Source organism: Aquila chrysaetos, chromosome Z, assembly GCF_900496995.4.
Source record: "Aquila chrysaetos chrysaetos chromosome Z, bAquChr1.4, whole genome shotgun sequence".
NCBI lineage: Eukaryota > Metazoa > Chordata > Aves > Accipitriformes > Accipitridae > Aquila > Aquila chrysaetos.
The window spans coordinates 7,942,238-7,959,369 of record NC_044030.1 but is presented as its reverse complement, the minus strand read 5'-3'; the positions used below and the strand labels follow the sequence as shown (position 1 = coordinate 7,959,369).

Genomic DNA, 17,132 nt, shown 5'->3' with positions numbered 1-17,132 from the left:
CTGAAAACACATCCTGTCTCACAGTTACGTGGAAGGAGGCTCGAGCACTTAAAAAGAGGGAATTATTTCTAAAGACAGGGGCAGAATTATAAAATGGCAAATGGATCATTTAGCTGTCATCTCCCTCTCTTGAATGCACAGTGGCGAGGTACAAGAGGAAGTGCTTCTAGGTATGTGCTCTTCTCTTTTCAGACCATCACATTACAGCTCCAAATAACTTAGCCGTGCAGCAAGTGGAGGATGAAATTTCCTTTCTTTGTCCCCAAAGCCTGTCCCCCACCCCAGTACAACTGCTGTAAATATCTTTATGCTAGAAACACCACACCATTATCAGCTTGCACCTCTTTCACCAGTGTTTTGTGTTGCTAATATGCCATATATTTTATCTCCATTTTCCTTTCAAATTGCATCATCATTCTTCAACCCAAGAAAAATCATAGTTCCCACATCTTGTCTTCCCTCTAAAGTCCACCTAAAGTGTTAGTTAATTTCCAGTTAAAAAATTCTGTAGTTTTATTCCAGTATTCTCTTTTTCTTAGCTGCTGCCACTTTCCTAAATTACTGCTCTTTGATTTCAGAGTGATTGTACTTCTAGTGTAGGAAAATGTTGCTGAGAGGTGAAACTACATTTACCTCTCCATTGAATGCTGCACTTCAGTTTACAATGAAAAAGTAAACCTAGGTTGCAGAGAACAAAAAAGAAATCATAGTCATAATTCAGTGGAACGTGCTTCTTTTGCATTTTTTGTTCTGTGAAGAACACACAACTCTTGGAGACAGAGCTTTTCAGTCATGGAGATACATAACACAGAATTATATGTTACAGTAGTAGACATGTAGACAAATTTGCAGCTAAGGTGGAAGCACTTGAGACAAAACTTTTTACGTGGTTTGAGATGAGAGGAAAAAAGTATGTAGTATTGATCTAGTTTGCATATTAATTTCTAAAAAGGTACTGTCATTTCAGTGGTTCAACTTAGTAAGCCCTTCCTATGGACAGTTAATGTGTTATCAGTCATAATGTACATAGTTGGACAATTCTCTTTACTCCCCACCCTCCAGTTGGGACTTAATGCCGTAATAGGCTGGACCAGTTCATCAGCAAGATCGTTCTGACAATACGAAATGTATCTGCAAAAGGTGGCACTTTGCAGAAGTTGGTGCAGTGGTGGGAAAAAAGCAGACTGTCCTCCAGTTTGGAGGTTTTGCTATTGCTTGTTCATTTTGTAGTTCTTACCAGTTTTTTAGAATACATATAAACAACTGAAAACATCCCCTAGGTAATGAAAAAATGAAGGAAATACTCTAAAATTTCTTTATCCTATCTGCTATCTTTTTTTATAACCAGGGTTTTTGTGTAACCAAGGAAGTCTTCAGAAGTACTTGATAGCAATAATTAATTTTTGTCATTTGTATTTTTTCACAAAAATCTGCATCATGGACGACCCTCCTGCAGGCTTTAGTTACAGTAGTTCTAAATAATCGGTTTCAGTAAACATTGCAATTAATGTCTCTTCCTTTTTGCAGACCAACTGTGCAAGATAATCGGCAAGAAATAATTATAAAAAATGGGAGGCACCCTGTGATTGATGTGCTACTGGGAGAACAGGATCAGTATGTTCCAAATACCACTAACCTTTCAGTAAGTAGTGAGATACTGTTTGAGCTTCAAAACCATTCAAGGGAAGGAATCTGGGATTTGCTTTTTGGCCAGGAAGTTAAATAATTTAATCATACCATTGTCTGCTTGGTTGTATTTCAGAGAGATATAGCTAGACATGACCACATCTGTTTTGTCCTTTTTCTGATATCTTGCAGTCAGATGCTGTCTTTACAACCTTGTTCAGTCTTAATGGCATAAAGAAAAGAAAGGTGATCTTAAAATGAAAGTTCTAAATGGTTATTTTTTAAAAACGAATAATTACAGGGTTTTTTTAACAGCGTCATCAGAAGGAGTCTGCATTTTGTCATAACTATCTCAAATTTTTGAGTTTTTTAATATACAAAATAGCAACAAGTTAAGTGTCTGTGTTACAGGTTCAGTTTTCCAAATTAATTCTAAGATAGCTCGGGGGGGGTTAGGCATTTCTCTACTATGTTTTTTCCTTTCTTTCTGGAAGTACTAATTTCATACAGTCTTTCTTAATCTGACAAAGCAGACTTGGAGCTCTGACTCTTCACTACATAGTATCAAGTACTCTGTAGACTGCAGATTAGTTGTAAGACCCCTTTCATATTAACATATGATAAAGATCCCCCCCTGCAAGGTGTGGCTTGCAGGCTGTATGTTACCTGTAACTCTGGCTGTTGTTTTTTGCAATAGAGAATGATGTTGAGAAGCAGTAAGACTATTATTTGCTTGGTGTTGTTATCAATAGGTCAAAGAAAGGGCGGGGGGGCTACTTCTTAACATTTTTCTGTGCAATAGTACCTAAATTATATGACCTAAATTACCTAAAATTGCTATAAATATGCAATTACCATAGGTAGGAAACATTGCCATGTTTTATTTCATATATCTGTTTCTGATGAGTGTATTTTAGTTTGCTTCGTTCTTCTTTCTTTCCTGAAAAACTAAAACCTGCCTTTTAAATTACATGTCCTTTTGACATTCTTTGTTAAATATTTACCTGTCTGTATCTTTTTTGAAATACTACATGTCTGTTCTTAAAGAATATGAAAGATATGCTTGCAACTTAACTCTGAATACGTAACTGCCTTTTCATAAAACAAATATAGAAAAGGTATGAAACAGATGTCAATGTGGAGCATGGCGGTGATAAACACCATTCAAATTTGTATGTATTTCTCAGGAAATATTTTTAAATGCTGTTCTATACTGAACAATGATAAAGATATTGTGCAATACTTCAGGGAATGTTTTCAAAATTATTTGTCAACTCCAGACAAGCAACAGACGGCATTTAAAAAAACCTCAGCATTTCATTCAGTAATCATCATGCACTTTCCCCTGTTAGTCCCATTCTTATGTTGGCTTTCTAAATACTGAATATTAGAAAATCAAGTGATCAGGGTAGAATCACTCTTGCTCTACTGTTGGTTTGAGTTCTCTCTTTTTTGAGAGAGGTGGGTGGGAGCCCAGTTTATTAAAATGCCTCTAGTTCTAAACTAATGTGTTTGAATCAGCAGGAAAATGCATCTCCTGTCATGTTTTCAGCTGAAATGTTGTCAAATATCTAACTTTAGGAAAAGCTTTCTTGCAGCGCCCTGAAAGAAACATCTTATTCTTCTGTTCCCCCTCTCCTCTCCAAATATTCATGGATTCTTTTAGTACTTTTAACTTCAGCCATAAATTCCAATAAGATGTTAGCTTATGGTTGCATGGAATTGTAAGGGCGGATGGGTTCTCTGGTCTGATGTTACAGCATATGTTCTTTCTGAAAGCTGGCTTTGCAAACCAGCCACCAGTCTCAAAACATGGTTGGAGGGACCCTGGAGGGATACCAAATACATGCAAGAAATTTGTGGATTTTAACAGATGAACTCATTCTGGTTTTAAGTATCTACAAATTCTGTTGTGTTGAGCCAAATGGTGGCCCTGACAAAGTTTTAGTAGAAGTATTGAAACTATACCTTGGAGACTAGAATGTTACGAATTCTGTTCCCGTATAGTCATATGCATTTTATTACATCCATCCTTGTATTCCTGATAATGGCATTTTCTGGGTTTTGACTTTATTGCAACTTCCTTCTGGATGGGGTTTTCTTCGCAAAATCTAAACAGCTTTTTACATATAATATTGATTGGATGTATCTCCTGTATGATCTGGATTATGACATAAGTGACAGTTCTATCTGAATTTTATTTGCCTCCCTATTAGCAGAATGAAAGCCTGATCAAAAAACGAACCTGTAAAGATCATGAGGTTTATTCTGTGGGGATTTTTTTGTTGTTGTCACAGTGCCTGATCAGTTCCAAGTTTCTTAAGTAGCGTGGCTAATGTTCATTATGCACAGCTTGTCCTTCCTTCTGTGCCCCTCCATGGGGCAATGGAATATGCTGACTTTTGGTTAGTTTGTCAATTGTTGGATTTCGTTGTATGTTACCAGTAGAAAGTCAGAAGTCCTCGCACAGACTTGATTCAGGCTATGAAATTTCCTAGACTTGATTCAGGCTATGAAAAAGCTTTATAGATTCACTGTTGAGTTTTAATTTTGTATTAGCAATTGTCTTGCACCAGAGGAAGACAGTTTTATTCTGGAGCCATAGACACGTAGCAGTACTGTAGGGAGTCTTACAGCCGAGATGAGCTCTTGCATCTGATTTCATTTTCCATAGGATTTCAGTGGTTAGACGCAGAAATTGGGTACAGTCTGCTCATAGTATCTTTGTTGCAGTCACATATTGCCAAACTCAGCAATGTCTTGATTTTTTGTAGCCAGTCTGTTTGAATGTACGTATGTTGTACCAAGGCAAGTAATTATGAATGGGTATTAAATCTAGGTCAGGTCTTTGTCTGCCAGATCTGCTCCCATTTGGCAATGAGATCCCTTAACTGGAGAGGAATCCAGATCACAACCAAATTAGAATAGCAGTAGCTATGCTGAAAGAGTTTCTCCCTTTCTCCAGAGAAAATTGCACAGAAAATTCTTGGAGTGCTTTCTTGGCTCCTTGATGGAGAAAGGGGAGTTTCCCCCTCACTCTGTCCGTTTTGCTCAAGAGTAATGGAAGTTGATTGTGATGATTCTCTCTCACCAGCCTGGAGAGGTCTTAGGAAGATTTCTCCATCTGACACTTCATAGTATCTTGAAAAGTGAATGCGATGAACTCCAAGAATGAAGCAAGCTGTTCATCTAGAAACAGAATGTTTAATCCTGAGGACTTGTCCTATATCCCTCTAAGCACATACACACACCAGACTTTATTACAAAAGCACCATGTGCAGGACAACATATTTGATCACTGTTTTATATTTCCAGGGAGATGGTGAAAGGGTCATGATAATAACTGGACCCAACATGGGAGGAAAGAGTTCCTATATAAAGCAAGTTGCATTGATCACAGTCATGGCACAGATTGGTTCTTACGTACCTGCAGAGGAGTCAACAATTGGTGTTGTGGATGGTATTTTTACCAGGTAATCTTTCAAATCTTGCTGTATGTTTATAAAAACATTATTGTGGCGGGGGGGGGGTATATCAAAGTATAATTTCATTTGCATTTAGAACTTCAGAATTAGTAGTTGAAGTTTCCTTTTTCATTTTAAAGACATGCATTTGTTGTTAGGTTTTGATTCTGATTTTCTGGTAAGATATAGTACTTGTTTTTGAATCTTTGAATCTTTAAAGGATAAGAATGTTAATGGGTCTGTCTTGATTAAGATCCAGATATCTAACTTCATCTGCCTGAATGGATATCTCAGCCAAATTTATTCTGCTGGGTGATAGCCAAATGATGTTTCCCTTAAAATGAATGCTGTCACCTCTAAAAATCATGTCACAGTTTCTGCTGTGCAGTGCAGTTGTGTGTAGTCGCAATATTTGAGACAGAGAATTTGGGGCTGTGTATATTCTATGCTTGCTATCCTTCCTGTATTATCAGTCTTGAGCACATATTACTTGATGTCTTTTAAAGAATGAATAATGGCAGTTCATTTCAGTCAGTCTCATTTTTAAGGTAGTGCTGAGTAATTTTTGAAGATTATCAGTACAGTCAAAACTTTTGTATTTTATATTCTAATATTACCAAGAATTATTGAGCTGGTTTTTCCCCTCTTTCTTTAATCTATTTTTTAATCAGCAGAAGTTCTGTGTTACTGATGGTATTTGAGATAGACAATCATTTATGGTTACATGATTGTTGTGAAACTTGTATCTGTGGTAGAATTATCTTTCCTGAAATTCTAGTTCTGTGATGGCAGCGTGCATTTCAGAGTTGACTTTTAACAGAGAATCTGAAATGCTACTCATGTGGGATTGCTTCACCATATAAAGATGTTGTGTTCTTATGCCTCACCGTGTCATGACAAAACTGAGTGAAACTGCACTTTGATGCACTTCAGTGCTAAGCAGCTGAACAAATTAGAAAACAATTTGTGGTATCTTTCCAAAATTAATTGGTGCTGAAAATCCAAAATGGTTAACTTTTTTCCCTATCCTGTGTTGAAAGTAATTGACTGGTTGGTTGATGAGCATTTCTCAAGGGGACATGGAGGTACACAAGATCTGATTTACTTTACAGAAAAACATTACATTACTAACAATTTGAAGATTATTTTTGTCTTCCTCTGTGTTTTGTAGGTGAACTTAGAGTACTTTACTTGTGTTCACACTGCCTTAATTTCTAACCATACACACATAAGCCTGTTAGGCTTAGTATCTGCTTTCCTCTACTTTTATTTGACTGTCATTGCAACACAATTATTTCTGCAGAAAAATTAAGAAATGTGACACGGTCACTGGGAGTGCAATTTTGTTTTGTGCCCACTAGAAAGTGAACAAATTGGGTTTAGTCCTCTATGGTGTAAAAACCTAGAAATTAGTATATCTGAGTTCCACCTGTTCCCCAGTTTATTTCTCAGATTCCGCTTAGCTTTTGTCTACATTATAGGTATTTTTCACATCTGTTCTGATAAAGTGGTGCAGCTGAAGGTGAAACTTACGCCTTAACATTTCAAGCCAAGCAGACCTAGAGTGTGTAACTGGCTGCGAGATTTCAAACCATTTAATTTGGAGGCCAGTCAGATTCTCACGTGGGATTTTTTTTTTTTTTTTCCCCCTGTCTAAATTAGCCTTGAAAGCTCAGTTGGATATACCATTCTTCATTTAATGTGAAATGTGTCAAACACCATGATGAATATACTAAAGAATTACTTAAATTCTTGTCATTGCCCTGGCAATTAAGAGTGAGCTAATTGGTACAATATCAATCAAAAAGTAGAAAATATATTACTGAGATAGAAATAGTCATGCATTAGCTAAAGCTTAACAGGAAGCAAAAATCCCTGAGTTTATGTATTGCATTCCTTCAGAAATCCAGGATGGTCGCTTCAATTTGTAAGAATATCAGTGGAACTGCTTGTTTTTGCATCTGTTTAAACTTCCATCTCCTGTGTGGTGTAATTTGAGGGAACTGATTGCACTGTTGGGACAGGCATTAGCCATTTGTGATGTACTTACTGGATATTAGATCTTGACCCAGTTGTAGCTTTCCTTCAAGTACAAATGTTTAAGAGAATACTTGCATTACGATTTTGCTTCAGCCTGTGGAGTATGGGGGCTTTCCTTGCTCTACATATCCAAGTAACAACATCCATGCTCCCCAAGTAGGTGAGTTGTCAGTGCCCTCTTCTGTCCTGCTGTATTTGATTGTCCGTAGCACCAAAGTGGTCTTTACTGCCCAGTCTGGTCTTTGCCTAACTCCTGCTTCATTTTCACTTTCTCCAAATCATGAACATCACCCTCTGCAATGAGAAAAGGAGTAACTTACCAGATTCTGCAACTCAGAGGCTCAGGTGGTACAGAGACTGTCCAGGAAGTAGGCACCTCTGTTTTGGTTTGGTTTGGTTTTTTGGGGTTGGGGATTTTTTTGTTGAGTTTTTTTCAGGGTTCTGGGAAAGGTCTTAAAGTATGTAAGTCTGTAAGGCCAGGTTAATGAGGTGTTATATTCAGGGTATTTCTTAGCCCTAGGAAGTTATCCTTGTAATAGATTTTAATGGCTGGTTGGAGGAGAGAAACAATAAGTTCAGCTGCCACATGGTATGTCCTACATTGTTTCTTTAATGCTCTGATTTCGAAAGCTCTGATTTCGAAAGCCTCTGCTTTTGCCAAGAACTCTCCTCTGGTAGGGAATGAGCTTGAAGAGATCAGAGATTTTCTCTTAACTTGCCCCCAGTTTTGCTTTTTTTTCTTTTTTTTTTTTTTTTCCTTCTTCTGTGTTTTGTTTTGGGGGTTGTTTTTGTTTTGTTTTGTTTTTTTAAATAGGATAACAGCTATGCAGACCTCCTTTCTGCACTGCCACCCCAGGCCACAAGTGTCTTGCTGGAAAATGTTTTTTTTTTGTTGATAACTTTGGTATTTTTTAAAATCTTTTAAAAACATTCCAAGGGAAGATGTCAGTTTCCAAGTTATTTTCATCACTGCTATGGTGTGTTGTTTTCTAGGTGCTGCTATTAGCATAGCATCCCTGCTGTGAGGGATGCTTTCCAGGCTGACTCTATGAGGAGTTCTGGGCATCAGGAGCACCAACAGTTCTGCTGCTTGCTAAAATTTTTTGAATATTGGTGCTTTATACTGCAGTCTTTTTTTTGTTTGTAGACTGCAGCTTCAAAGTGTGAATTTATATAGGTTTAAGGGATTAACATTCATCTAGGATTTGTATCTTGTGTTCTAAGTAGGGTTTCCATGGAAATTGAAAGGTTGCTACTATGGTTATTCCTTTGGATATATTTATTATTTATGTATTATAGCTTCTCTAAATTGACTTTAAATACTGCATTATATTAAACATTTTTAAAGATGCAAAAGGAATTCTATTGCTTACAGGTACAGTGAAAATAGGGATGATTCATGTTCATTACTGGGTGTATAGACACAATACATTGCTAAGGCTAGTCCAAACATTTCAGAGTACTGTTGATAATTTCATCCTAAAGAGGGGGAAAGGGAGAGAATCTTCCACTGAATAATGCCCCTGAGCCCAGATGATATGCTGTTACAAGTCTGTAAATTGAAAACTTGAGGGGGGGGAAGAGTAATTTCCTACAGTACCCTGCCTGTGTTATTCACTTCTTAAGGAAGTCTCTGAGTGCTCCTATGGACTCTCCCAAATCTCACCATTTCTTATGTGTAAAAACAACCTTGCTATTTCCATTGCTATGCTTTTTTCCTAATCCTGGGAAGGGGGTGCTAGGGGTTGTGAAACAAGTAAAAAGTTTGCTTTATTGTTGGGTGGCTCCAGCTCCATAACATCAGACTAAAAAGACACTAAATCATTCTCCATATTTCTGTATTTTTCTGTATTTTTATTTAAAGGTATTTTTAGAATAGATTTCTATATCGTATTATTAAAGTGTTTGTATAAATTTCTCGCTTGAAATTCCATACTTAAATTATTTTTTTTCATGAGTCAATGTACGTGTAAACCATTTTTGTACAAAAGAGTTACTACTTTTCAGACCCTATGGTATGCCCATTATTTAAGGGATATCTATGTAATATGGAGGGAGTACACAATATTTTGAGGATGTTTTGCTGGTTGGTTTTTTGGTGGTTTTTTTTTTTTTCCCCTTCTCCAATGAAGGATAATGTTTTCATGCAACCTTTGCTTAAAGAATTTAACTTAATCAGTACCATTATATTTAAGAATTATAGAAGAGCTTTGGAAAGGTCAGCACCTAATCTATGTTGACTTTTAATGGGATTTGAGTATTTAATTCTCTGATGTTTGAAAATTCCCGTCCAAGTTTCTCCTTGCAGTAAATGGGTTCAATTTTTGCTTTAAATTAACCTTCAATTTGTGTTAGTTCTTCTAATATAATTATTCAGACATTGAAATGAATATAATGTTACTCGGTGTGTTTGTGTAGAAAGACAAAGCAAGTGTGGACACGCACATACAGAGAAACTAATGAAAGAAATTCTGTTGACCTAATCATGTGTTCAGAAGAGGTGATGCTTAGCTGCTGAAGAAAGCTGACCTTTAAAGGGGTCCCACTTATGATCAATTATTGACATAATTTCTTACAGCTGGAAAACTTCAGCCTACTTCCTGTAGGTCCCCAGTAGCTCTTCATGAGGGTCAATTTTCAAAATTGAAAGAGAGAGAGAATGTTGTAACAACTTGAAGGTAAAATATGTTCAAGGAAACAAGCTAATTAATAGTTCAAATTACCAAATGCCTTGTATTCAAGATTTTAAGAATCAATTTATTGAAATCACAAGCTACCATTCGAAAGAACTCCTACCAACTCTAGGCGATGGTAAAGGGACAAAGAATTTCCTTCCTAGGGCACTTACCTGCCTTGCTTTCTCTTCTTGTGTTGAAATAAAAGCTATTTCACTAACTTCAGTGATCAGACATAAGTATGCACAGTCACACTATGGTGACATACATCTTCCAGTGAAGTTTTATACCATCAGCCAAATTGGGCATACTATTAAAAGTACAGCTTCTGTTGTCTGAACTAATATGATGCACTGCGCTTCAATTGCATTTGAAAACTCCCTCTTGCAGGTTATGTGCTGCGTGCTTAAAGGTTGAAGGAATAAATAGAAGCATCGGTAACATGCATGTAGATTAACCTCTCATGCACTATGTCTCTCTCAAAAGAGTTATCTTGCTGTTTACAGATTCTCAGCATGTCTTTAATCCTCATAATAGCAAAGAAATAGTGTTTGAATTGTCTAAGAAGGTATATTAAGAAAACAGAGGGGTGGAGGAGGTTGGCCATACAGGTTAACAGGTGGTAGTTGTAGATTGCCTAGGTAGGCAGCAGTTTAATTCTTTCGCTTTATGCAGTTGCCTGCACTTCAAGGCAGTTGTCTTGGTATACTCTCTGTGCATCACATGATCTGTATTTATGTGTACAGAACTTTGTCGTACATTTTATTCTTGTAACAGATTATTTAAATGTATTTTTAGCACGGAGGGCAGTCCTCTGAGTCTATAGTTAGGAGATACTTAGTTCAAATTGCACTATACATCTGCAAACATGAAAACAGATGGTGGTTGCTCACCTTGGCTAGGGAGGGATGGTTTTGTTCTTCTAGCTTGTATGACATGTCTATATACAGGGTCTTTTAGATAGACATGGCCACAAGTGGAATCCTGAATCTATCTATTCCAGCGTTCAAGTTACATAGCTGTTTTGGTATTTTCTTGTCTGTCTGTTTTCCTTGTATAATGATTTTGAACATGTTGCTCATTCAACTAAAACTGGAGTGCAAAAATCTTCAGGCAGCTGATCCTTACAGGTCTGTTTGACATGACAAAGTTGCAGAGCCATATAAATTAGGCCCTCTGACTTTAAGCTGTTGCCATCATACAGTGACCTGATGCTTCTGACTGATTCAGCAGAAGCTGTGTCCTGCTGAGGTACTTGCATGCATCCCTGGCATGCATGTGGTCTGCTTGCATTCCCAGATGTGGAAACCGAAAGAGAGCATCAGGTTCAGGCTGTGCTTCTTGAAGGTGTCTTTGAAAGCAGTCTTCAGACCCCAGCGCAGAGACCTACCTCATTGCCGTTCATACATGGGGAACTGCTTTCAGCTTTTGTGATCTTTGGGTCTGTAAGGAGAGGGAGGAGGCAGAGGAAAGGAGAGGATGTTTTCTACATAAGTCGAGAACTGCCAGCCTCACCCAACACTGAAATAATGAGGGAGTTTCATCCCCCTCGCCACTGGCCTTACTTGGGTCATTTTATTTCAAGTCCAGCAGCCAAGATCCAGTTGCAGCCACATACGTTGCCAAGGAGTGGCGATTCTGAGTTGATCAATGGGTTCAGTAAAGGGAAGGAATTTTGATCGCTACAAGGGACAACAGTGCTACTGAGAGACTTGCCAACTGAAGATCACCTCCTACTATTGAAAATTGCATTTGAGGACCTACCAGTGTGAATATCAGGTGTGTCCTCACAGCTGTGGCATGTGGCGACATAGTTTACTCACCCCCTCACCTGCCCAGTCTTTCTAGAGTCTAGCTAAACATCCATGAACAGGCAGTATCTACCCCATGCTTATCTCAGGTGTATGCATTACTCAGTTTGCCATAGGAGTGTCAGTGAGCAAGGTACCACCTATCAGTCCCAGACCAGCACATCTCTCCAGCCTGGCTTTTTTATCCCAGTGGAGCCTGCTTTCTTGTGGCAGAGCGGCACTCCGTCTTAGAGGCACCCCAGTAGTGCCCACCAGATAATCCTTCCTTCTCTGCTAAGAAACAGAACAGGTGCAAGGAAAGCAAGCTCCTTCTGTCTTCTCAGTTCTTTGGACAAAGTGACCATGCATATTTTCAACCCTTTGCACAACTCAGCCAGTCAACTTATATTATACATTCCAGTTTGAAGAAGAAGTGGCATTATTTATACATATGCCTGGCTTAACATTGGTGGCACTGGTGAGATTAAGTTTCTTTTTGTCAGTAGGAAGCAGTAGGAAGCTGCTTTAAAGGCCAAGACATTTCAAGGCCAAGACATTTCATCACAGAGTCCCTCTAAGTGGGTGACTCGATGCTCTGCCAGCCGGTGGCTGTACTTCCCTTGCAGCCTGTCAGCGCTTGCTCTGCTGCTGCTCAGGTAGTATCTTCAACTGATCCTAAAGCCTGCAAAGCCAAGATGTGGACCATTCCACTTAAATTTGTGAACATTGCACACACACATGGGAGAGAGCTTGATATTATATCAAAAAAAGTATTTGAATGCCTGCTTGACTGATGTGACTGGCACTCCTCATTTCCATCATCCTGTGAGCAGAAAGACTCCTGTCAGTCACATGCAATTGAATCCGTGAAGATGGAACAGCATTTGCATATCCCAAAGTGGCATTTCTTGTATGAGTTACTATAGCCATCATGGATCTTCTCATCCATATTATTTCTCTGCCTTGATTGTTGTCACCTAAAAGAGAATGCGTGGGCCAGAAAATAGGGAGAGTTTGTGGCTGGGCCTCTGTAGGCTTGTACAAGAATGCAGGATGCATGGAGCCCTTGGCCTGTTTCCTGTTAACACCTGCAAGGACTGCAGGTATCTCTGTTTCTGCAGGATGTGCACGAGACATCTTTTCCCATTGGTGTACACTGCTTTTTTGTTGTTGTTTTTTTGTTTTCCTTGTGCCAGAAAGATCTCATATATTGTCAATGGCATGATCATCAGCTGAAGAGCACAAACTTGAGATGCAGACGACTCAGGAGAGTGTATGTAATATGGTCTTTCTGTCAAGTCCTCTTACTGTGCACAGCAGAGCATGGCTATTCCTCTGCTGAGGAGAAAAACCAAACTCAAGTCAGCTTCTGACCAGCATATTGTTCTCCCATGCAGGAGCAAATTCTTACATTTGATAGAAGGTACCTCTAGGAACACCTGAAGTTGTTTTAAGGTCCCTAATGCTTACCCTGTTTTGGCATGGTCTAGAAGATAAAGGTAGTCTGGAAAGAAATGCTGTTAAAGCTTAGAGGACAGTTTAGGGAAGAAGGATTTCTTCAAAGTAAACTAAAAAACCCAAGAAAAACTCAGTCCTTATTAATCCACGTTTCTTCAAAGGCTGTGCATCAAACATGTCATAATGCTTTCTTCTGTATGTTTTATTCAAAATGTCTGTTTTTCTGATCTCTGAATGGTGGAATTGACTTTCAGAAAGGTTGGGTCTTACAATAGATACATGAATGTTACCTCCCTAAATACTTTAACAGCTATTTCATTCTGACAACTTGACAAACTCATATTACTGTTTTGTCAAGAGTGTGTGGAACTGAAAGAAACTAGTAGACAAACCTCACTTTCTCTCTAGGCAAACTGTTGGGTTTTTTTAACTGCATAAAATGTACATATTTATGGCATCATTACAAATTTTAGTAAAATTAAAAGTCATGATGGAAAGCAAATACTGTGTTAACATCTGCAAACATTTGGGTAATCAACTTTGGATGCTTGTGTTTATTTTTTCTTTGCTTCACTGGAATGTCACCATCATTAAAAATTGAAAGATATTTAAAATTGCATGATTTACTTTAACAGATTAAAATGTTCCAAGGCTTGTTAAGAATACATTTTATGAGAAATCTTGAGAAAATCAGAAAGCACAAGGATGGATTGGTATGTCAAGCAGGAAAAAGAGAATGTTTCTGTCAGAATGGAAATTGAGTGGAAGATGTTTTCCAAGTGCTTTTCACAATAAATTGAAATCTGAGGTAAATCACTTAAGAATAAAAACAAAATGGTGCTTGTAAGTATTAATGGAAATGAATGTTCCGTTGATCTAACTGCTCGCAGCGAAAAACTTTCCAGCTTTTTGTAACTAGGCAAATAATGTTGCACTTAATTTCATTCCAGTTTTACCAGTTGATCCGTAGAAGGGAGCTGCACAGAAGCAGGACAGAGGGGGAAAATTTTTGTATTTAAAATAATAAATAAGTAACAAGCTCCATTATTTCAGAGCTTCACTGCAGAAAGGGTGCTATTTGCACAGCAGTAGGCAAATTAAAGTTGAAAAAGAGAGCAGTTTATGACCAGGATGCAGCTTGTTACATTCTTTGCTACTTATGCATTGCTCATTTAACAGATAAGCTGTATCTGCAAAGAGACTGCCCAGGAACTCACTTGCTTGATATTGGTTTGGAAGCATTCTTCATTAGAAGTTTCTTCACATAGTGATTTCACTAAACATGATAAAGAAATGGACATCCTCCATCCAAAGCTACTCTGTGTATTTAACCTTGATTGCTGAGGGGACAGCATGCTGATGACATTTTAAAAGGGTTACTCGTCTGCCGGAAAGACTGGCAGAGCTTTTATGTCCTAAATGGGCCTGTTCCATCTTATTGGTAGTCCTTTATTCCATGAGTGGAATATGATGGTATTGCTTTTCACCCCTTGAGGAGTCTCCACTGATTTTGGTTTGTAATAAATCATAAACAAAATACACTGTACTTGGAGTTATACATGAGAGATTACATTATGACTTTTTTTTTTTTTTTTTTTTTTTTTTAAATCTACTGAAAAATCTTTCCCTGAAGTTACTGCATCATTACTACTTCAGGGTTTCTGTGCCTTTTTCAGAATTCTTGTGCTGGCCACAACCTCCAAAATTAGTCAGATCATTGGGCTGGACTGGCATAGGTTTTGTGCATTCACATACTTAGCAATAATAAGATGTCCTTTATGACAAACTCTTCAGTATTTTGCCAGAATAGCATATAGCCTCTCATTTTTATATCACATGCGAACTCTGTTGTTCTTAACTCAAAAGACCAGTTACCAAACTAAAAAATTCCTTGCTTCCATTTATTGCTTTATTAAGCTTTATTGATTTCTTTGTGGCTTACAGGGTAGGATTATGAAGATTAGTTTTCCTGTCTGTCCCAGAAATATCAGTTAAATCACAAAACCTGGCATGAAGATTCAGTTAGCCAGCTTCTTCATACCTTCATCATAAAAATCTAGGCTATGAAATTCTAGTCTTGAGGTGACAGCAGTGTTTAGCAGGGCAGTCTGCAGGCGTCCTGTGTAATACAGAAATCACCAGGAGATTGAGTGCTGAATAGAAACTGCGGAGGAGTTTCTCTCAGCAGAGCAACTTGTTTGTACATTACCTGCTTTTGGCCAGAACTTTGGCTGATGCCTTGTTAGTTTTTTGGGTTTTTTTCCCCCAGTTATTTATACCCGAAAATAAATGTTTAAATTTAAGTCATTCAGATTTTCCTTTGAAAAAAGCCTAGATTCTCTGAAATTGACTGTGCAGTTAGACTTTGAAAGATAAGGGTCAGAAAATTTAAAAGCAAATGTACTTTTTCACATCTTCGTTTATTTTATATATATATATGTAGTATATATATATATATATATACTGGTTTTGCCGTACACATTTAATTTATGTATTGTGCAGAACAGTAGGGAACCATTCATACAAATCATTCCCAAGTGACTGGCAAGTCCATGCGAGAATTTTATATACTGATATGCTAAACGAGTATTGTTTGTATTGCTCTGGAAAGCAACAACAGTCAAACAAACAGAACTTGTTAGTTGTCAAGAACCCAGAAGTAATTTTCAGAAATGTTACTTCTTTTTGGCGCAGTAATTTGTTTCATTTTGTTCTTGCTTAATTGTATTTGTGTTTATTGCCAGAATAACAAAAATTACTTAAGCCTTTCATTTATGCTTACAGTCATGTAATTACACCTTTGGGGTAAATTATTCCCAGCTTTCAGGGGAAAAAAAAGGTGGTGTATTAAATTCATTACACCTATTTTTTATCACGTGGAGATACTCTTTTTGATAAAGAAGAGAATAAGTAAAAGTTCTAGTTAGTGTTGTTAAATTGAAAATTCTGTTCTGTTTTTCTAGAAAAGTTATGTCTTGGACATATCACGGAACATTTGAACTGTAACTATTTCTGACTGTTCTGTAGTTCTGTAGAAATAAATTAAGCTATGCTATGATATATTTGTAGCTAATTTAGTTTCATGCCTTTGTTCATTTCATAGTAACATGCATCTGCCATGTTAGGTTTATCTCATACATGTAATAATATATTCAACAAAACAGTCTTTGATTTATATACATGGCATTTGATAAAATCTGTAAATATGAACAACTATTTTATTTGCAGGCTTTAAATCAGGCTTGAAAATTAATTTAAGTCAATAAAAGACAGTTATTTATATATACAGTGAGATTTATAAAACAATTTCTGCTGCATATTGCAGTATTCCTGAAAGGGATTGAAAGGCTTTCCCCATAAGGGGGCGGCGGGGGGGGAAGAAAATTTGCCTGTGAAGCTGACCAGCTGTTTTACAGTAAAGTTGAAACTCTTCATTGAATGGTGGTATTTACCTTTCTAAAACTCTTCCATGCTATGATTTAACCTAGTCACAATTTGAATTGGATTTTCTGTAGCATCCACAGGTTTAAAGGGGAAAAGTTCACTTGCTCTGAATGCTTCAGCTATTGTCCCTAGTCTGTTGCTATAGTTTCTGCTTTTTAATCCCCCTTGGCCTCAATCCTTCAGCTACACATGCACATTAACTTAATTACCTTGAGTTCCGTTGTTGGAATCTGAGAGTAGTAAGGGTAAACATGTGCATGTTTTAGGGTTAGGTTTTTCTTTGTCTTCATTTTTTCAGCTTCTTCAGGCTAATATTGATGGCTCACAAATAAGCATCCCAATATGAATATCTATGCTTGTAATGTATTCTTCAGCAAAATGATTGTACTCTTAATCTGTTCTTTCTCTTGACCATGAATAACATTTATACAGCATTAATGGTTTCCTGCAGAGAAATTAGGGTAAAAGCACGTGTTTGGAGCTTCAGTTGCTTAATGGAGCCTTCATAAACTTCTCCATGTAGTATTGGCCTTCTGGTATGCACTGCCTGCGCCAGCAGATCTCTCAGTCAGAAGGAGAAGCTGCAATAGAAACCTCAGTTTGGTACCTCTGTACAGGAACAAATTACAGCTTTC

At 37.5% G+C, this 17,132-nt stretch overlaps 1 protein-coding gene across 5 annotated transcripts in view; it reads left to right on the top strand.

Annotated features, from left to right (window-relative positions):
• The window catches only part of MSH3 (mutS homolog 3), a 118,374-nt gene that overhangs the window by 87,424 nt on the left and 13,818 nt on the right, over positions 1 to 17,132 (top strand). For 4 of the 5 annotated variants that reach the window (XR_005931557.1, XM_030004430.2, XM_030004429.2 and 1 more), the window contains exons 19-20: positions 1,528 to 1,642; positions 4,942 to 5,099. Coding sequence is in view for 3 of the 5 variants with exons in the window: in XM_030004430.2 (XP_029860290.1) it covers positions 1,528 to 1,642; positions 4,942 to 5,099 (273 nt within the window). In the remaining 2 variants the exon portion in view is untranslated. Of the gene's footprint in view, positions 1 to 1,527; positions 1,643 to 4,941; positions 5,100 to 13,688; positions 13,862 to 17,132 lie in introns of all 5 variants that reach the window. The other variant, XR_005931558.1, reaches the window with a different exon arrangement.